The following is a 23,359-nucleotide window of genomic DNA, read 5'->3' on the forward strand; positions in this document are numbered from 1 at the left end:
TGCATTTCACTATGATCCGACAACCAACTATAGTCTTTCACCCAAGCGTCATCATCGGAAAAATGGATCAATTATGTATGTTTTGTAGTGCTCTCAAATTTAAGAATGAAACAGCTGGAATTTGCTGTTCTGGAGGCAAAGTGTAACTACCAGATTTAAAGTCGCCAGCCGAGCCATTATCAACGTTGTTATCGGGTCAAGCAAATCAATAGAAACTTTTCTTGGCGAATATAGGTCAGTACATTCGTGTTTCCAAATGACTTCATTCGGTGCTGCTACAAGTATCGGTGCGCATATGGACAGCTAGAGTTATTTATTACATTCACATGCAATCCTGCTTGAGCTAAAATTAAAGAGCTTTAGTAACTTAGGCAAACATCATCGGATTTTCATAATACATTATCACACGTGAGTTAAAACAAATATTAAGTTCTAAACTTGGTTTTATTGCGAAAAGTCATGTTTTTAGAGAGACACGGTGTTTGATGCATTTTATTGAACGGCAGAAAAAGAGAATTGCCACATGATTTGGCTTATTGAAAAACTCACACCAGGACAAATTGGTCAGCTCATATCAGCAGAAATATTCATGACGCCATTGATCCAGAATTATTTCAGATCATCATCCAAAATATGTTTCATGGTCGGTGTGCATCACCATACATGTCTGTTTGAAAAATGCACTAACGATATCCTGGAGAATTAACTGTTGAGACTATCACTGGTTTTTTCACCATTAAATAAAATTCTCTATTCAAATCATAATCACAAATCCACAAATCTCATTTACACACTTAAATACAAAATTTAAATTCAAACTGAAAGCGTTGCAACGCACGCAGGGTACAGCTAGTACTTTCATAAAATATGATGTTGGTAGATATAATTTTTTAGAAACAAATTCCAATTGAAATTTTGCAAAATTTTTCTAGATAGAATTGATTAATTGAAGGATTTTTTATTTGAACACGATGTATTTTGAAAGGTAATACATGTTCTAAATTTTACCCAAAATAGCCTTTTTTTTAATACCACTCAGCCAAAAATTCAAATAACATATATACATACATTTAATATAGATCTTTTGCGAAATTCACTAGTTAATTATATCTAAAACGTGTGTAAAACTTTTGTATAAGAAATGTGTTAGTTTTAGAGAACTTCTGACCCCAACAAATTTAGCTCAACCAATCATATACCTTCCAAACCCAATAGTTACAATTGCAGAAGATTCATGACAAAAATGCAAAAGAAATTGCTTAAAATTTTATGCAGTTTCAACTTCTTTCATAAATTTATAGTAATTAAGAATTGAAATAATAAATCATGAAATACCTAAAATTTTTCCATTCTGTAATTTTATTTAAATATAAAACACAGGATTATATAATTAAATTTAACTTCCTTATATCCTATTATAAAATCCTAATCTTGACTTTTCAAACAAGCATCTTGATCATCTAATAAGAAACACACACAAACACAAAATTCAATAAGTTCCAAAAACAATAAAAAGGCAAACAGGACGAAAATGGGGAAAGCTTCTGCTAAATCAAAATTTTAAAGATGAAATTCTTAAAAAATATAGTTCAAATGTTTTTCTCTTATATGTTTAAAACTAGAATAAATTAATTCTTTTAAAAACAAAATAATTATTTTTTCCAAAAACATATGTAACCATGCACAGTGGGAAAGAGATTCATTCTTTTGGTTCAAACAGGCACTTAGTATGAAATGAGGATAAAAACTTCATCTTATTCTTTTACATCATTAACAATACTTAATTTTTTTAGTAAGTGTTTGAAAAAAGGGAAAATAAAATTACAAGAAAAAGATGACATTCATATAATTATTTTAGTTGCTATTTCTGTTTATATCATGCACCGTTTTTTTTTTCTTTCTTTTCTTCCCCTAATTAGTTTCAAAAATTGAAATTTTGGATAACTCAATTTTATTTCTTTTGTATATTTCTTTTATTTCATTTACTATATTATTTTGTTGAAATAATGCGATTTGAGAGTTAAAAAGTGTTTTTACAATATAATTCCATAAGGATAACAAATTTCTAGCACCCATAATCATATTTGTACTTTTAGTATCCTTAAAATTTTTTAATTCCTGATAATAAAAATCCAATACTAGTAATTATTAGAATATGGTTGAGCTTTCAAAAAAATGGTGAAAATATACTTTCAAACTTTAAATGCAAACAACATACATATTTAACTATTTAGCTTGATGTGAGTGATAAAAACAAAAAAGGAAGGCACTTTGATTTACAGATAAACTAACTTCCATCAAAAACAAAAAAATTAAACATGATAGATGAAGGCACATATTTTGTGTGAAGTATAGTAGTTCCATAGGGAATATAGTTAACAAAACACATAAAATCTATAAACTTCAATTTTTCTAGAGCAATAATGTCCCCTTGCAAAAATAAGTAAAACTTACAATCTCTTTTAGTCTCTTTTTTCCTTTTTTGACAAGCAAAAAGCTAAGGACAAGAAAAACCACAGTCATACAGATCTGTTAAGCCTTCACCAACATCCAATGAAAATGAGTAGGAATCAATATCATCTAAATATGAAAATGGCAAAAAATCATCTATATCTTGATCTTCAGTTTGAAGAAGGAAGTGTTTACCAATTGGAGCTATATCATCATCATCTCTTATAAACGCATTTTTTCTGATAACATGGTCATCTGTAAGAAAGTAAAAAATTTGTATCTTCACTTTGAAGAGACAACCAAAGACAAATTATGTTTAATGCTTATTTTACACAAATAGAATACCAGAATTTCAGGTGTATAATTCGCGGATTATCTGTTAAAAAGCATGAGAATCAGCACTGTAGGTAATATGGCGATATTAGCTCATCATCAGTCAGAAAAGTGTCATTGGAACCATTCACACTCGATGCGAAAAATTCCTGTATGCAAATCCGGAGATATGAGGAACCTTATTGACGAAATATATTTATCTCTGAAAAACTGACGTACCAGGTTCTTGTTTGCATACGCAATTTTATCCCAGTTATTGCAAGTAAATATAATCGTGGTAAACACAAACTTAAACATAATTGTGTTTCTGATCACGTTTCCCTGCTGATGCTAATTGGCTTATATATGACGTAGATTCGCTTACATATGATGTAGATTATGCCAGTAGGAGGGACTTATGTACGTTATTTCTTTCATACATAAAAGTAGATTGCTGCAATAAGGGAATTAACAAATTGCCATATACTTTGCAGATTATATGATAGTGCATTATCTACTGGAATTTTTTCTCCCCAGGGCTTAAAGAGGGACCAGGCCTGCTAATTGTATGACAAAACCAAAAATGCACAGGAAATTAAAATACATTTCCATATATCACTACATAAATTAGACTTTTACTATAAAAATTGAAAACATAAAAGTATTTGTTGTTCAGGTAATATTTGGATGTTGTGAGCACCTATTTTACTTAAGTTTTTTAGCTTGCCACATACTTTATATAAAATCATTAAAACCGAATAAGACCAGGACAAAGCACGAACTGCGAGGAGAGTACAAAGTTTGAGCTGGAGGCTAGCATCAGTATATACAAATCAAAACTGACACTCACATAGCTGCGAACTTAAAAAAATCTTGTGTAAAAATAAAAAAAACTGAATGCGTAAAATGACGAACAACCGATATTTCGCTTACTCAAAGAGTGAACTTTAAATTTAACACAAAATTCTAATTTTTTAAAGTGTATTTTAAACCAAGAATTAACTATTACAGAAGAGCAAGAAGGCAAAGAAATGTTAGATTTTATTGACTGATAAAAACAGAAAAATTTTAAATAATTAAAAGCTAATAAATTATAATCACAAAACACACAATCCAAAGCATTTCTAGTGTCTCAAATAAATTTAAGATTTTGAAAGGAAAGCAAGTTATCTTTTTTTTAAAGCAGCCTGCTTACAGGGTGCATAGTCAGATTTCTCAACAAAAAATAAGCACCTTTTAAGCACTTAAAAGATATTTTTAATCACTTTCCGAAAAAAAAATGGCCAGTGACATAGTTCACACATTTCACAAAAAATATTGTCACATGCATGTAAATAGAAGTGCTTTTCTCAAAATTATAGAGGATCTTTGACTTCCCAACACAGCAACAAAATAAAATTTTTCATAAAAATAAAAATATATGCTTTTATTAAATTTACTTAAAGAACACATCTTGGAAATTTGAACAAAATCATAAATATTAGGTACCAAACCCTGCCTATTTTGTCCAATTTAAAAGAAAAAAGAAAACTGGCTAACTATCAAATAAAGAAATAAAGGTGTGTAGAAAGGTGTTATTGCATTACCATCAAGACATTCAGTCCAGACACTTCCAATGGGAATGCCAGGATCCGAATCATTTTCTTCATCTTCACATGGATTTAATGTTCTTCCTATTAAAGATATATAATAACATACTATAATAATCATATAAATAATATTCATAATATACAGAATAGAAGCCCCTAAAATATTACCTAAGCATACATTTTAACAATTTTCGTATCTCAGCAAAAATAAGCAAATTGTCAAGCCCTTTTTATGCTCATGTTAAAGAACAGCAACAATTAGTCAATAATGAAAACTTACAGGGACACAATTTAAACTGTTTATAAATGTTTATTCTATGATTTTGACGATTTTTTCCACTACCATAGACCAGGGGTGTACAACCCGCCAACTCTCGATGTGCGGTCCACGGCAGCAACCTGAACAAAATGGAAAAAAATAATTCTAATTTCTTTTTAATAAAAAAAATTCACAAATTTGAAATTGCACACTTTAGTTTTTGATGCACCAAATTTCAATTAATGTAGTTCTTCGATCACTTTTTTTCCGATGGTTAACGCTACGGATTTACGAATAGTTTTGGAAATTTCATTATTTTTAATACATATATTTTAAAAAACGATGCAGAATATCCTGGGTCTCAAGGACTGGCTTTTTGGAAAGTACAGCAGGATCACTATTGTCAAAATATACAATAAATCCAGTTTCTTTTAATTAAAAATAAACTGTTCATAGTTACCTGAAGAAAGCTCTGAGTCAATTGACTTTGATTTGTCACGATTTGCAAAAATATCAGCTTTTGTGCGAGTATTAGCCTTAATTGAATCATGTACTATTTCATTTGGTAACATAAGATTAACAAGTGCAGACATGTCATTGCACATGTAATGAGTTTCAATTTCAGTGCTTTGACTGGATACCACAATGGATCTTTCCTAAAAAAAATTTTAAAAAAAAAACTTGTACAAATACATTTTCATAAATGCTCAAAAACTATAAGCAAATACATTATTAAAACAAAACGAAAAGCAACAATGGTATTTCAGATATATTTATCACAACTTATGAGTGAAACTGTGTATTGTTCTTTTACAGAGTAATGAAGACATGTTCACATTTGCATTACTATGAGATACTGCTGGAAAGGAAGCAACATTAGGAAAGTTCATTATGCAGTCAAACCTGGTGAATTTGGTCAAACCTATAGTGAACCTGGGATACAGTTAACACTCGGTCGTAGTGAACTTTTTAGTGGTCTTGTCCTAACGCTTGTAGTGAACAGCTGAGAAATTTTTAGTTCAGTTATTGTGAACTCTAATTTCATTTCTGCTACTTTTTCTTCAATCCTGCAACTTTAAACTAGCAGGTGTACAAAGCTCTACCCTATTAAAAATTTTAAAGTGTATCAAGCTTGTATTTCTAAATACAAATACGACTTCTGTGTTGCAGCTTGAAGTTCCACTTTATAAGACAACAAGTGTGATGTGTTTTAAGAGCTATGAGGAAAACAACACAGACACAGAATATACCATCTTTCTTCTAGAAGCAATCATTTTATTAAAAAAATCATGGAGGAAAATCATCAACACCAACAAAAACACTCCACAACTGTTTCAGACACACAGGTCTTTCAAAGGATTTAGAACTTTCAATGTGGAGGACAGAAATGATTGAAGACAATTTACCTATCACTCTGTAGCTAGAAAAACAAGGAAGAGACATTTTTCCTAGAGATTTTACAGAGCAATTTGGATGTTGCAATGATAAAATGTGCATTTCTGGTACTTCTACCAATGGTGACATTGTCTCCAAAATTTAACAAAAGAACAAAGCTGAGGAAGCTGACTTATTAGAAGAAAATGAAATATCAACATCATTTATATCTCAAATAAAATAAGCAACAAATATCCAGAATCGTAAGTAAAAAAATTGGAGAAAAATCAAATTGTGTTCAATCAAAAACCACTAATTTCTTTCATAAACTGTAAAATCAAAACCAATTTGTAGTAAGGAAGTTATTTTCTCTTTACAAGATTGATTTATTATCTATTAAATTTATTAATAATTTTTTAAACAAATTATGTAAAATTGCAATCCTTATTTTCAATGATTCAATTATCACATGCTAAAACATATTTTTTTAAATATTTTGATAGTGAACCATCGTTTATAGTGGACATATTACTGGGTATGCAGGCGGTGCACTATAGACGAGTTTGACTATCTGTACTTAAGAACATCATCAACTCTTTTTAGTTCAGTTTGAAAAGTTTTGAAATTTAAGACCAAAAAAATTTATTTTGTAGTCAACCCAATACCAAACTTCACAGCATTCATTTTCTTTAATTACTAATAGAAATGAAAATACAATATTAAAAAAATCTTATCAACTGAAGAATTTTCAATTTCTTTTAAATTGGAAATTGGGCATTAATAAGGGCTCTTCTCCAAAAAATGACATTATAAAGATTTTTTCTGATACCACATTTTTAATGCATGTGTAAAATATCACTTCTTTACCGTGCCCCTAATCTATGAGTTAGATATTTAATATAAATGTTCAAATTAAGTACCAAGTAAATTAAATGTCATGCATGTATTTGTTGCTAAAATATTATAATTGCTAGAAATGTACACGACACTTATCATTTATATCTATATATATATATATATATATATATATATATGCATATATATATACATATACAGTAGGGAACCGATTATCCGGAACGGTCGGGACCATCGCTATTTCGAATAACTGATTTTTCCAGTTTTCTGAATCGCTACAAAAAGTCGTTTTTTTTACTGTTAAACCCAACTAAAAAAAAAAAAATATTTGGAAATAATCTTAAAAATAAGAAAAAACGAAGTAATACACTAATGATTATTTCCAAAATGATGGTAAGGTAAACATCTTTAAAAAAAGAAAGAAAAATCGTAAAATCTTACGAGGGAAAAAAAAAATTTCCAAAAATGGCGAGAAAACTTATCGAATTTTGTTCGTTATTTGGTTTTCCGGTTTTCTGATTTCCGGATAACGGGTTTGTAATGTATATATATACATATATATATACATATACCTATTCATATATATATATATACAGTGAAACCTCCTGTTATGGACACTTCTGCAAAACGGATGCCTCTCAATACGGACATATTTTTAATTTTCCAGGAATCTTCTATGAATAAACCACTATGCACATTCTCCGCAATGCGGACATTCCCGTAACTAGACGCGGACTGTCATTTTTGCCCTGAAACGCTATTTTCCATCTCTTCAAACCGGACACTACTTTTTTTAAACTTGAAGAAAATATATTTCTGTTTTAAATTGCAAAAAAAAATAAATAAATAAAAAATCTATTCAACTTTTCACTATTTTTAAAGCATGTAAAATTTTTGCTTATGCATTACTAAAAATATTGTTAAGTCATTTCACTACTAAAGTTTTCCCTGTCACCGCGCCTTATCTTTGCAAAGAAAGGAGAGACAATGATACTGCTCTAGTGAAATAATTCGGACCTCTGCATCTTTTGATCTTTTCATCTGGACAACACAACACAACCCATCAAGTCAAAATGATACCTTAAATACTTGTAATGCTTCTTCCCCATTGAAAATTTCTTTCTTTTTCTTATTAATTTGAAGACTGTGTAAAAAAAAAAGAAAACAGAAGTATAATTTTTTAGGTGTTCATATCAATGAAGCATATTTATTCAGACACTTGATAAATGATCAATTCTGAATAATCAACTTCAGCGGTCCTCATGACTTACATGTATGCATTGCTTTGTTTTTTTTTTCTATGAATCGTGGGAGGTTTACTTTCAAGGAGGTATTTACCATGTCTCCTATCAAGTGATAGGTAGGTGTTGGGGAATGTAAACCTAATAATGAAACAGACTGAGAACTAAACACTCATATTCGGTATCATATGTCTAACTAGAATATCTGTGCTTATCGGAAAATTATATTCATTTATTTGTAGCTACATCTAGAATTATGTATTTTTATCAAACTTTTTTATATATTCTTTTTTATCGAAAAAATATTCTTTTAAATTTAAATAACTATCCTTGCAGATAGTTATTGAAGATTATTTAATTATTTCCTATATCTTTGAAAGCATTCTAATAACAATTGGCGGTGTAAAACTTCGTTATTAGGGTTACCCTTCCCTTAACCCTTTCGAGCCGACTGTCACATATATGTGACAGCAAGAAACGCGCTCACTTCCCGGCCGACACACCCGCGTGTCAGAGAGTTTTCTCGTTCACCCCCGACCGTCACTTATTTGTGCCAGCGATTCGGAACGTTTTAAAAAATGAAATTTCTTCCAAAAGATGGCATTGTATGTCCATATGGTTTCAGACACATGTAGATTTGACCTTCTACTCAAGATGAAAGTACATTCACGTGGTTTTTAGGGGAAGGAGTGGAGGGGGGGAATGTTTTATGAGGACTCTTTAAATTAGCACGTGATATTTATTTACAGTAAGTAATGGAGTTTTTTTTATCTCTCGCTACTTTCGATTTTCGGATTAGTTTTTAGTGGATAATTAGATCTTGTAGGCTTGAATTTTTTTTCTTTTTACCGTTAGAATGTCGAAGCGTCGAAAATTTTTAACTGAGCTGGAAATAGAGGAAATTATGCAAAATATTTAAACTTATTAATATTTATATTACATTTAAACAAGAAATAACTTAAGTAAATAAAGTATCCATAGAAATATATATAAAGCATATGTCACTTAAATACTCTACAGAACAATATTAAACAATGCGCTGATATTTCGGTAATTTCATGGAATTAGGCTTAACATCAAAAAACCCTCCGGCCCTGGGGAGACACACGCTAGAGAGACTGCCGGCCTCAGCGGTAAGCGCGCTTTCGCGCTTTGCGTCACGAAAGGGTTAAACCAGGGTTTCTTAACGTGTGGTTCATGAACCCCTAAGGGGTCCATGAGTTATAATTTGGGGGTCCACTGACTACTAATATTTAAAACATTTGAAAGCCAACCCATTGATTGTAAAGCGAGCTATGGCAGCTATAATTCCGTTTGCTACAGTGTATCTTTGCGAAGCGGAATTTTCCACAATTGTGACAATAAAAACATAACATCGAAATTTATTGAATGTTGAACATGATATGCACGTTGCTTTGTCGAAAAATATCCCCCAATGCAATTTATTAATTACGGAAAAGCAGCAGCAACCTTCACATTAAAAATTTTAATTTTAAAAATGGGTGGTGGTCCGTGACTTCTTAAAATTTTTTAAAAGGGGTCCATTATATCAAAAAGGCTAAGGAACACTGCCTTAAAAGGACAACTCTCATAAACGGACAATTTTTTCTGTCTCAAGAATGTCCGCTTCACAGAGGTTTCACTATGTATATATATATATATATATGTATATATATATAATATTTACATACATACCCTCCAACTGCTACGGAATTTCCGTAGTTTCAGAAATCTTCTTTTCAGACGGTAGCAAAATTAATGTCTTAATATTTAAAAAAAATTAATTATAGCGTAACTAGTCCACTATTACTTATAAAAGTGCAGGCCATATGGCTAGATTCTTAAGTTCTGATAAAAGTTTTATGAGAGATACATTTGCTTTAAAAATTTCTACTTTGGTTCGCTACCACTAGAAAGAATTATTTTCAAAATCCTCATAAGTTGGAGGGTATGTATAATATCCACAATTTATACACTGTTTTGCAGCTAACTTGTCACAACAGTGCTATACTATCAGTATTATTAAATTGAACATTAAGGCAACACACTTAAATAAAATAGGAAAAGAAATGCTGGATATAATATATTTTTATAATTTAATTGAAAGTAATGATAATGACCACAATATTAAATATGTTATTTTTTTAATAAAATATTTATGATTTAGATTTTGATCATCAGCATTTAGCATCAATTATTGAAAATTAATGTTAAAAAACCATGAAATTTCTATTTCATAATTCTCTTTTAAAAAATAAAGTGTTCCCTCTTCCAAAAATAAAGATTTATAACAGGGGACTATTATTCTTTACAGACTATAACTGGATATGCTCCTTTCTAATATAAGTATGAAAATTGAATTTAACAAAAATGAAGATCAGAATTTAAATAAAATAAGTCAAAATGGAAAAGTGCTATGAGCAGCTAAAACCAAAATTGTCTTAAGTAAACAATTTTTATAAAAAATATGAGAATTTAAATAAAAACCAAACAAATTTTAATGATACGCATGTCAGCATAAACAGTACTTCATCAGGGCACAGACTGCCATGCTTACATACTGGAGCCTTTCTGTAGTCAGTGATTAAACCGAGAAATGACTGCCCCCAATGCCATAATGGAAATAAAATTCAATATCCAAAGAAACACTATTTAAAATGAATGTTACTTAAGTCAAAGTATACTAAGAATAACACGTATACATATAAAATCAACAGAGAAAGTTAAAATAACCAAAATTGGCAGATCCTCCAAGATTGGCAGATTTTTAAAACAATTAAGTGAAATTAAAAGATATGGATATGTTCCTTTCATAATTTCTGTTTAATTCATGGGCAAAGACATGTTTAGCTGTGTCATTTTTGCATTAATGTTACCAATATACTCCATAGCACTGCATTACTTTAGCAATTATTTGAATTTATGAATCAATAGCAAATCTAAAATTTGTAGGCATTGAAGTTTTGCAGTATTAAAATGGAATTAGTTTATCACCAACTTATGGAAATTGTTAACACAAGTTACAAACATTCCGGAGAAAAAAAAAACTTATTTTTCTAGGCTGATTTTATTGAATTTTTCTGATTTTAATATTTGATGGCATATATTTCATCACTATTTTTTTGGTTATGTCATGTTTTAACATAAAATATATTATAAAACATTTATGTGTACCTTTAGAATTGAAACTGAAAAAAATTAAACTATGAAGATTATCAGATTTATGTTTAAGAATCTAGATCAGATTCTGCCGGCCAGGTGGCTGAGTGGTTAGCGTGTCTGACTGCGGAGCCAATGGCCGCGGGTTCGAATCCCGCTCTGGGCATGGATGTTTCTCTCTCTGTTGTCTTCTGTTGTGTGAATGAGTGAATGTGGCCCACCCTATGAACGGGTTTGTGGCAGTATGGCGTGGGTAACGTTGCTCGCCTCCGTGATTTTGGTTCACAGGTGCCCACTGGGTAACGCTAAATGAGTAACAATTCCGGCATCTTCTATGGCGAAGAACGAAAAGTTCAGTGCCTGCCGTTATTAAAAAAAATAATAATAAAAAATAAATAAAAAAAAAAAGATCAGATTCTAAAATAAACACTTATTAATTTTTCCTGACTTGTTTGGTAGTTTAGTTTAATTCCCTGATTTTTCCAGATTGATAAAATTTCATGTTCTCCCTGTTCTGTAGACATCCAGAAGAAAAATAATCTTCCCATAACTAGAGGTGAAGATAAGTATTTTAATTGAACAAATGATTTAGTTAATCAGACAGATAATTAGGAAATTGAAATGTTATGTTTGGCATGTTTTGGCTAAAAGGTCATTAAATACTTAAAACGATTCAAAAGATTTTTTTTTTCATAATAAGGAATTGGACTTTCAAGTTCGATGCAAGTTAGGAAAGAGCTGAAAGAGGGAGGTAAATCTTTTCCAGGGTATATAATTATGTTAATATATCTGATTTTAAAGATAAGTAGAAAATAAAGAATTGTTGACCTATTAACTTTGAGAACTATTTGATAATGCTGAAACTACAAGAATTAAGAAAAATTTTTAGAATTAAGATGGATTATTGTTGCTTTAAAGTAACTAAAAATTTTATTACTGCACTAATTTTAATTTATTCTAATAATCAAGCTGGGATTAACTTGCTAAATAACGGAAAACAAAAATAAATAAAACAAGACATGTAAATCTAAAATTTTATTTTGTAAGCAATGTGACCGATGATGAAATGTTAGACATATAATTAACACTAATAAAAATATTTCTGAATTCCCAACAAAAAAATTATAACACTTTAAAAATTTACATTTTTATTTCAAATAGTTTTATTTTAAAAGCTTTTGTATGAATGTTATTATCTTTTAAAAAATTATTTTTAAAAAAAGTATAATGGTAAGTGGTACCCAATATGTTTTACTTTAAAAAAGCTTTGAAAATGTTTTCTGAAATATTTTCTATTAAGTGTCCGCTGTTAATAAATATCTAATAAATTTAGTATTTAATATAGGTCCTTATATTGCTTATTATAAGCATCATTAAAATGTTTTTATAAATGATATTTTTTTTATATTACATGCATATAAAATATTATAAAAATCATTAAACACTTACAGTAGATTCTAAAACTTGAACACTGGGTGCCATATTTACACCAATGAGCAGACTATTTGTGAACTCCTCTATACTTTGTATATCATCAGTAGTAATATAATGATACTTAAATAGTAATTAAGGCAAAATCTCAACTAAATCTAATAATAAATAAAAAACAAGAATAACAAAAAACTATTTCAATGCTTATTCTAATAGGTAGAAAAGTAATTCATTATATAAACAATTTAAAGACAAACTCTTTCATTTCAATAAAGATTGAGATTTCGTGGTCTCCTGTTACAAATGTTTTCTGAAGGAAGTTCTTGGAAAAATGTATTTGAACTCGTCCAAGGTTTTCACCTAGAGAAAGCTTGAAAAGAGGATGTAAAGGGTACTCTACTCCTAGCATTCAAACTCATTCATGTGGTAAGAGAACGCACGTGGCCAACAAATTGAAGAGTAATTTAAAACACCTTGTTTTCCAAATGTTAGTTTAACACTTTTTTGCCAATATAAGTAGCCTTGCTATTTTTCTCTTTTTTTTATACTGTTGCATTTTTGTATCTTTTCTACATTTTTTCATTAAATTTGTTTAATAAAGTCATAAAATGTAAAAGTTTAAGTTTAATTGTTTTTAAACAATTTTTTTTTTGTAAAAAGCTTAATTTCAAAGTAATTTCCTAAATAACTAAGTTCAAAACAATATATACATACAATGTCATGCTAAAATCTCGATTTTACATCTTTTTCTTAAAAAATTTTTTACTGTCTCTTAGATAAATTTTTGAAGATTCAGTTTATATTCTTTTAATTCCTTACAGATTCAGAAGCTAGTTAAAAAACTAATTTTTATGTAATGCTTATTAAAAAAAATAATGTTCATTTATTTGCAATTTAAATTTAAGCATTGTGATGTTTTGAAAATTAATTTTTCGTCAGTTAAGACTTTAAAAAGTATTTTATGAATTAATATCCAAAATTATCACACTTTTCTTCAATCTTTAGACATTTAATATTTTTTTGGATTTATGATGGAAAAAAATGTGAATTGATTAAAAAGAAAAAAATTTAATTTTAAGTTTAGATTGCGATTCCTTAAACTTTTTACTAGAAATGATAAAACTTTCATATTGTTTCATCAAATAGCTTTTGAGCTACGAGGGTAAAAAACAATCTTAGGAGAAATTTTCTTAATTAACAACACTAATTTTTTTCAATATGCATATTTAGATATAAATAAAAACAAATTATGCAATTATAATTTTTTTTAAATTGCTTTATGTTTAATTCATTTATTACTGATAAAAGAACAGAGCTTTGCCCTGCATTTAATTCAATAAAATAACCTGCAAATTCCTCCTTCACAAAAAAAATACGCTAGTTTGCTTATGAATAGTCAAAAAGAACGGCACATTTTATAATAATTTAACGCTTTTCTATTGCAAAAAAATGAATGGATCAAATCTAAATTTTAATGGCACAGGAGCTAAAATCAGACATAGAGCATGAATATTTAAATAATAGGAACTTTAAGTAAAGAAATCAAAGTGTTATAAACAAATTCTGATGGAAGAAAAAAAAAAGACAAATTGGAGTGCTTTATGGCTATAAATTACATATATCCTCTGTTGGGATAAATGTTTAAAATGATAAAAAAAAAAAACATTTATGTTAAACAAAGAAATTATAGAAAAAAAAATTTCAGAGAAATAAAGACAATAACAATATCATTAATTATGTAAACTAATTAACAAAAACATTCACATTCAATTTAAAATTATGTTTTTAAAAAAGGATATTTCTTATCTCTTTCTTTAGCAGAATTGATTTCACATTTCATGTGGTATATTAACTCATCAAGTTTATTTTCTTTAGCTTCCAGTATATCAATTTCCCGTTCAAGTTCATACTTTTTCAGACTTGCACAAGGTGATGATACTCTTCCCCTAAAGGAAAATTAATACAAAATTATTTACAAATATTTTAAAATCAAAGATCTATTTATTGTGTATTATAAAAAAAAATTTAACGGGAAAAAGAGATTAGGAATATAATTACTTACCTAATTCACATTATTTGTTAGAGTAGAAAAAAGGTAATACAGTAATCAGAGTTAGAAATTACAAAATAAAAAGTTGCAGGTCCTTTGAACCAGTAAGCATTATTATGTACTGGTCCATAAACAATATAAATGGTCCACTCGAAATTTAACATTCTATTCGTACATCACTCAAAATCATTTTAAAGTTTCATAATAAATTAATTTATTAGTTTGCTTTGAATAAAACTGGATTAATTATAGCAAATCAATTTAACAGATGAATAAAAAACTGAACTGACCGCATAAAAAAATAAATACTCTAAATTGCAGCTATAATCCAAATAAAATTTATAAAAATAAACATCAATATTAAATAATAATGCATACTATGCAATATATTTGTTTTTTTCCTGCATCATACTCTAGCTATTCGTAAATTTTCAGCCACTGATTTTGAAATACAAGAGATCATTTATTTTTCTCATAAAGGATATCCATTTCATTATTCTATGTATCATCCAGCTATTTTCTTTCTTTTTTTAAGGTGCTCAAATTCATTAAAATTGTATTTTGTAATTTAAAAATTAAATAAATTCTATGATTAACATTAAAACTCAAAATTGAATAAAATTAACTAAGACATGTCGCAGAACTGAAACGTTGAATTATTCCACAACACCCTTATCTTTATCACGCCATTTCTACTGATTTAAATAGCAGTAGTTCTATAATCTATTTAAAACAGACACATTAGTGGTTTCACAGACCAATGATAATTATTTCATAGTGATAGGGGTTTTTGTGGTCTCAGACAGTAAACCACTAATAATTTCAAATGCTGAGTAATTTTTTATTTAAAAAATGATCTAACATAAGACGCCTAAATTTATAGCTATAACAAAAGCTATTAGAAAGGAGTAAATATAAAATCCACTAACAGGAACAATTTACAACACTGATAAAAACAATTAAAAGTAGGAACATAAGTAAAAAATAAGTAATGCCTACAAGCAAGGTATCAGATTATAGCTAAGCTCTTTGCGGACACCTCTACTATGCAGTAGCCTGTGACGTGGTAAGGCAATGGTGCTGTGATAGCATTTATGTGGAGATACCTCATGTTCTCATAAGCTGGTAGCATTAGGATGTTTTGAAGCATACTACGTAGAAAGAGTTTACTGAGGTAGGAACAGTGGTTCGCTGACATACTCACGGCCATAAAAAGGCAATAATGCCGGAGTTAGACCGTTATTTGAGACTCTAACCCAAAGGGATAGGTCTGTTGCAGCAACAAAACGATCTTTACAACCTGTATAATGCAGCAGGAACTTCCATTTCTTGGATAATAGTTGCCTAGAGACTTAATGCATGCAGTCTGCTTCCCCTGCACAGCCCCTTGGATTATGAACCAGGGTTTCTGATCCACCATAAACCCCAAAAAGAAAAAAACCAATAAAGCCTGGGCTTAAATGGTTTTTATAAGCATAATCAAAATCTGCCTTTGCATAAATTATTTTTACTTGACTAATATTAATAATGATATTACATCGTGATTCCTACGATTTTGCACTCAGCGAGGATCTAGAAACATGTTTAATAAAATGTAAATGGAACGACGACAATGCTGTGGCAACAATTGTTACTAATTACGGTACCATTTTGCCCTTTTTAAATGCCAAACGATACAGTCGCAAAGAAAAGAAGTTGTGATTTCACAACTTAACGTTATTTCTGATTAAAATAAGCATATGGGAGGTGTAGACCTACATGACAATGTCATAGCTAAATACCGCATCAAGATAATAGGTAAGAAATAGCGGTGGCCATTATTTACAAACATCATTTTTAGCATTATAGTAAATTTTTGGAAGCTACATAGAATTTCAACTAGCTCAAAAATATCATTTATAGACCCGAGATCTTATATAGCAATTGCCATATTAAAACCTGAATCCAAGAACAATCCATTTGGTGAAAGTACATTACAAGTTACCCATCCAAACAAAGGTCACTCATCATCCGCAGCTCTACCAAAAAAAGTACGGACTAATAGAATCAGGAATACAATAAGTGAGCATGAAAAAAAGCCTGCAGATGACGTAAAGTGAACAAAAAGTGTACTTATGCATCAAATGCAAAGCCCATTTGCATTCAAAATGTTTCGAATGTTTCCATTAAAAATATAACCATTGAACTAAACGAATTGTTCATTGATCTGGCCAATGGTGCATATACGCACCATTTTATTTATTAAATAACATTTTATTTTTTATGCATGAAACTTATTTTTTTGTCTTAATAAATGTAATTTAAACATATTTAAATGAAAATAATACCACACTTCAGAAAATTTCTATCCTTGGCCTAAAATGGGTTAACAGAATTACCAAATGATGAAAAACCAATGAATGAACAAGTGTTCATTTACTGGAATTTTTCTATGTTAATGAAAATAAAATAAAAATTTTAATTTTCATGTACCTTTAGTCACAACATACATCGAATTCTATTAAAATTACAAAAAAGCATCTTCTAATCATTGATGGAACAGGCATATTTCTTCATTAGAAATAGATTTCCCAGTGAATGAACAGTATGTGTGAAATATGATTTTACTTGGCTCTAAGATAATTAGTTCTGTGATAATGAGAACACCAAAAATTCTGTTAAAAGTTGTAGGAATAATTCCTAAAATAATTTCATTTCAAAATGCTAATTTTAATAGCCAAAATTATGAAAAGGATTATAATTTATTTTCAATTATAATTTATCTTTATAAATGTGGAAATTAATTATATCAAATGCTATCAACTTAATAATTTATGTTTACTAATCAAAAACTAAATAAATATAATAATAAAAACTTGAATAGAATATTTCTTTGCTGAATTTTGTGCCAATAATTAGCTAAATTATAATCCTGATTAGCTAAATCTTAATTAGCTATATTTTTCAATATTAAAATTAAGAACCAGAGAAAAATAATAACTACGAAGAGGATTACAATAATAAAATAACTAAAAAGAAAGCTTTGTCTAATTGCTGAAAAGTCCAAGACTTAAAAAAAGTATTAAAAAATTTTTCTCTATTGCTAGAGTATGTGATAAAATGAAACTATGCAGTTTTATTTCAAGACAAAGCAAAATTATACTGTTTGTCTAATTTTCATTGAGCTTATAAGGTTCTCTTTTAATTGTTTGGTTATTGTTTTTTAATTTAATCCCACTAAAAGTTTGGATGCTTCTTCCTGTAGAATGTTAATGAAGACTAATTAAATTTTTTCTCAACATTTAAGGTAAATCAAGATTTGATTAACTTTATTAAAAAAAAACTATTCGTTTCTTTAATTGTTTTCACCAGCCTATAACAATTTACATGATATATGTGTGTGTATATAGATATATATGTAAATATATATATATATATAAATTAACTAATATAAAGTTAACTTGGAAATCAAAACATACATCCATTGAATGTTATTTCTTGATGTTTTCTGAATTAAACCAGCACCTTCAAGAACATTAGTAATATCATACAGTCTTCTTTTTGGTACAGACAAGAGTGAACAAGCAGTATTTAAATTAATAACCTGAAATGAGAAGTTGAATTTATTTTAACATACAAAAAAATATAATAAATTTATAATAGTTGTTTAAAAGTATATCTACAATAAAAGTATTCTCTTTCTCTAATGCATTGCTACAGATTTACGCATTATACACAGATTTTCCATTTATTTTCGACGTATTGTAAGTATTCCGATATTTTAATACAATGTAATAGCAACATGAAGAATTCAAGAAGTGTCAGAAAACTTAAAATTTTTAAGTTGCTCACTGTTTTTAATGTTTTTTATTTTATTTAACTTGGGTGAATTTTCATTGCAAAAAACGAAAAATAAATCTTTTCCTATTTAAAATTCATGAAACCTCTAATAATTCAGGAAATAGAAATAATATCTCAAGTATAAAATAACAAATAAACAGTGAATCTTATTTTATACTATAATGGTTTTATTTTAATCTTTGGTTTTTGTTTAAACCCTTTAAATTATCTTCAATTAAAATATTTAATTTGAATTTATATTAATTATCAAAATATGTAATTATTGATTTATTTTTTATACTTTTATTCTGTAGAGATAACCTAGTTATTTTTATAGTTTTAATTTATTTTAAAATGATTTTCTGTGCTAAATAATATGACAAAAAAAAACTATTTCTTTTATGCAATTTTTATATTTTTTTAAATATATCAATTTCAAAAGGGAAATTTTTCTTTTTCTTTTAAAGAACTTTTTTTTTTCTTTTGAATAAATTTTAACAATTAGAAGTATTTTTTAAAATTAAAAATATTCAATTTTCTGAAAATATTACTGATAAATTTCAGGTTTACAGATAAAAAAAAAATTAGTGCTAGTGTTTAAATAAAAATTTTGTTATTTTTCGTTAACATGTCTAATTACGCATGCTGCCCTTTGTTATTCAACCTGCTGTGCAAGTGGCTCTTCACTCAAAAACGTTTTGCACCCCTCGTTTAGGGTACGCAATTTCTCATATATGTTAATGATGTTTAAAACTTTTTAAAGATTTGAAGGACCAACAATAAATTACAAAAGGAAACGTGTTTTTGAACACTCTATGACAAATAATGTAGCAATAAATTTGTAACTTGTTACTGTTGTTTTAGTTATTATATGCAACAATTGCACAAAATTTCTTAAGCCTAACTTAAATATTTATGGAGATATGGACATTGTTCGTCCCTCAAACTTCTAAAAGCTTTAAACTTCATTGATATGTATGAGAAATCACATGATCCAAACCTGTCTGAAGTTATAAAATGGTTCTTTCAATATTTCTTGAGAAAGATAAAAAAAAGTTATAATATAGAAGTGTATAAGAGTGTCCATAACAAGAGGTTTCACTGTATTTATAATCAGCAACTTCTAATATTTGAGCATTCATTATTTTTAATAGGTCTAATAATATGGACCTGAATGTATTTAATAAGTTTTCATCCAAAATTCTATCCTTCCCCCAAAAAGCAGTACAAAGATAAAACTTAAATAACCTACACCATCGTTTGCTTCTGCCAACAGCTTAAGAAATTTTTTAGTCAGTTGTCCAAGAGAGGTATCATAACGTGGCTTGTCTGCAGTCTTAGCTGTAGAAAATAAATTTTTCATTATTGAAACTATAAACAGTCATGCACACAATAGTCACTATTTTTAAAGTGATTACAATCTCAAAAATAATACAAAAAAAGAATAAAAACTTTTCAAAAGTCATAATTTTTTCAATGACCTTTCTACTTAAACTCTGCATTTGATTTTACAAATGAAAACAAATTTTTCAGAAGACATTTTTTTAAAACATTGGCCAAAGCTTTGGAAGAATTTAAAACTGAAGAAGTTAGACTTTAGTTGTTATTCTCTAAAAAGAAAATTATTACCTCATAATTATCCAATTTAAATGGATAAATAATAAAAATTAATAGAAAATAACAAAGATAAAACTTGGCTTAAATAAAGATTGTTATGATTTAAAGATCACAGGGTATCGTAAAAATATTTAAGAAAAACGTCTTTTTGATATTTTCACTACTTATTTGAAAACTTGGGGTGAGTAATATTCCATGTGCAATGTAATTTTCATCAAAAGACCAAATTGCAATATTTATTTTACATTACAAACAGTGGTATTTGGTGAACACTTTCATGAACTTTTCAGAATTCATGGGCAGCACTTTAATACAATTTCAACACTGAACTTATTTTGGGCCAATTAACATTGCAGAGCATTGTTTATAAATATTTACAAAAATATGAGGGCTGTTTTTTAAGGTCTGTTTTGTTGTGTACACTAATAGGTGACACTTGCATCGCAACAAGTACTTGCTGCGTGTCTCGGCATTAATTGGGAACAACTGTGCTCAGTTACAGCTGTGTATGTATCCTGTGTGGTCAGTTATGTGTCTTTAAAAGTTTTACATTTAACAAATCACCCGCCGCGTATGAGGTACGGTCAGTGATGCATTTTTAGTCGCCAAAATATCTGTCTGCAGCATACATTCACCGATAGATTCCTGAAGCTTACGAAGCTTCCTTCTGGCATGCTGACAGAAAATTTCGCTACTCCATGACAATGACTCTCTCCACAGCTCAGTCCCGAGCTTTATTGGCTCTTTCAGATTGGACATTTTTTGGACCACCCCTCATCAGCCCAGACCTTGCACTAAGTGATTTTCATCTTTTCCAATGTTCTAAACATCGCTTTGCCAACAACCAGTACAACGATTACAAAAATGTGAAAATGGTCGTAACCTCTTGGAAATCAAAGCAGGCAGCAAGTTACTATGAAGAGGGTATTCTACATCTAGTTGTAAGGTATGATAAGTGTTTAAGCAAAATTGGCAACTATTTTGAAAAAAAAAAGAGAAGCATATGTAGAATCAAAAAATAAATTTGCTTCATGAAAATTTTCTTTCATTTGGTTCTTATTTTCAAACCGCCCTTATTTAAAAAACAGTCCTTGTATATAGCACTCTGACTTCAAAATTTATCTTTCCATCAGAATAACTTATACATTATATCAGTGACTGGTTATTTCTTCAAGAAAAAAATATTTATTCCTTACTTTTTACAGAAAACAAAACAAAAATAACGGCTATTCTCATATATTTTTTTTTTTATACCGATTGCTGAATAATACACTACTAACTTTTTTGGAACCATAAATGTTTATTTTTCACTTCATGAGTAATGTTTAATGTTATAGCTCTATAATTTTATTTTCAAAAAATAATCAAAATGTAGCTTCTACCAGCTTATCAAAATATTTAGGGAAATTTTGATAGCACAAGAACAGATGCTTGTTCAGTCAATCCCATTCTTTTAATACAATATGACATCAATCATTTCACTTGGATAATGCATAATAATAATGTTTTCATTAAAAAGTAATTTTTATTGATTTATTTTTTACAGAAAATATTTGCAATTTTTAAGGAAAAAAAATGTAGAAAATTTAATTTTTTGAAAAATTAATTTGGAAAGAGATATATAATTAAGGGGCAGAATTCAGCCCACTGAATTTTACAAAGACTGATTTCAGTCCCCATGACTGAAGAGTGACACCCATGAGAATTAAACTGTTTCTTAATCTAAGTTTTACCAGGAAAAAAAAAAAGCTTTGTCATTTTTGGAAAGATTATAAAAACTTAGTATATTTTCTGTTATAATCATGAATAACTTTAAAAATTTCTAGAGTAAATAAATTAAAAACAATCATGTGCTAGCTTAATTTTCTTGTTCAATATTCCCAGAAAATATGAGACTAAATCAAAACTAAAACATTCACTTCATTATTATTATTAAATCATAAGTTCTGCATTTCTGCTTCTTCTGTATTCTTATTAGATTTCAGGAAGATATTGTTTCTCAGGCATGCATAGTATTTTTTACCAATTTATCACTTTCATGATAAATTGAAAATTATGAGAATAACTCTTTAGCATTAGCTACAAAAATCACAAGTATAATAATTTATTAAAACATCTTTCTCCTTCACTTTCAACTGAAGAAAAAAAACAAAAAGGTGTAAGACCTCTAAAGGAAAATGGCACACAAAGTTTAAGAGTTAATGCTAAAAATTATTTTAACATAAACTAGAAGTTCTACTCACTGCTTGCTATTGCTCTCCAATCCCCAACACACTGTTAACACTGTTCTGCTTTGTAATCTGAGCTTTATTTTAAATAAATATTTGGAGCATTTCCTACATACAATCTATTTATTAAATTTTTCCATTTATTAGTTTCCATTCCATTTATTAGTTTTTATTATTCCTTAATCTTTTTGTTTAAAAGTAAAAATTTAACAAATTTTAAATACGACTCATTCTAAACTATATTACTCTATAGAAAAAGTGAAGCAGGTGCCGGCTATGAAAGTCTTAAGTAGAAAAGTAAGGCAAAAACTTTAAGCTGAAGAATGAGAAAGGGTTTGAAATGGATAAAAAAATAAAATTCAATACAAGTACCCAGTCTAATGTAAACTTTCTTTACATGTATATTTGGATTTTATTTTTTTATTAAAAAAATTATGGACGGAACTTATCTTTTACCACATATCTTTTTCAATTAGAATAATCTGCTACTTAGGTAAAACATTTTACATACCTTCAAAGTTTTTAGAATTGCCTCTTTTACGAAGTTTTCTTTGGTTTCCATTAGAACTGTCCTTTTTTGATAAGCCAAAGGTATGCAAGTCAAGTTTTCTTTTTGCCTAAAATAAATTAGTATACATTGAAAAAAAATTTAAAATCAAAAGGAAAAAAAAAAACTTTTCTGGTTTAAAAGCTGATAAATCAAAGGATCTATTGTAAAAATGTATTAAGCATTCATTTTCATGAGTGGAAACTTAAAAACTATTTCATGCTGTCTCTAAAATTAAATGTCTTTAAAAAATGTCTCCTTAAATTAAAAAAAAAAAAAAAAAAAAAGGTATATGAATGAATTCAGGGTTCAAAACAAGAAATCATTAGTCGGAATTTTGACATAAACATTTAAATTGACGCCTAGAAAATTCTACCCGGAGATCATTTTTACTCTTATCTTTTAAAATACCTTTACTATTGCGGTT

At 28.5% G+C, this 23,359-nt stretch overlaps 1 protein-coding gene across 1 annotated transcript in view; it reads right to left on the reverse strand.

The window, feature by feature from the left end:
- Window positions 1-972: 972 nt before the first annotated feature.
- Window positions 973-23,359, reverse strand: part of LOC107453668 (transcription factor E2F2) — a 34,636-nt gene continuing 12,249 nt past the window's right edge. The window contains exons 2-9 of the mRNA XM_087155062.1: window positions 22,897-23,002; window positions 19,793-19,881; window positions 18,180-18,304; window positions 14,471-14,617; window positions 12,690-12,795; window positions 5,072-5,267; window positions 4,350-4,436; window positions 973-2,706 (exon numbers count right to left, since the gene is read on the reverse strand). Coding sequence (XP_087011188.1) covers window positions 2,498-2,706; window positions 4,350-4,436; window positions 5,072-5,267; window positions 12,690-12,795; window positions 14,471-14,617; window positions 18,180-18,304; window positions 19,793-19,881; window positions 22,897-23,002 — 1,065 coding nt within the window. The 3' untranslated portion in view covers window positions 973-2,497. The remainder of the gene's footprint in view (window positions 2,707-4,349; window positions 4,437-5,071; window positions 5,268-12,689; window positions 12,796-14,470; window positions 14,618-18,179; window positions 18,305-19,792; window positions 19,882-22,896; window positions 23,003-23,359) is intronic.

This window comes from Parasteatoda tepidariorum, chromosome 11 (genome assembly GCF_982258835.1).
Source record: "Parasteatoda tepidariorum strain Cologne lab strain chromosome 11, Ptep-v5.0, whole genome shotgun sequence".
NCBI lineage: Eukaryota > Metazoa > Arthropoda > Arachnida > Araneae > Theridiidae > Parasteatoda > Parasteatoda tepidariorum.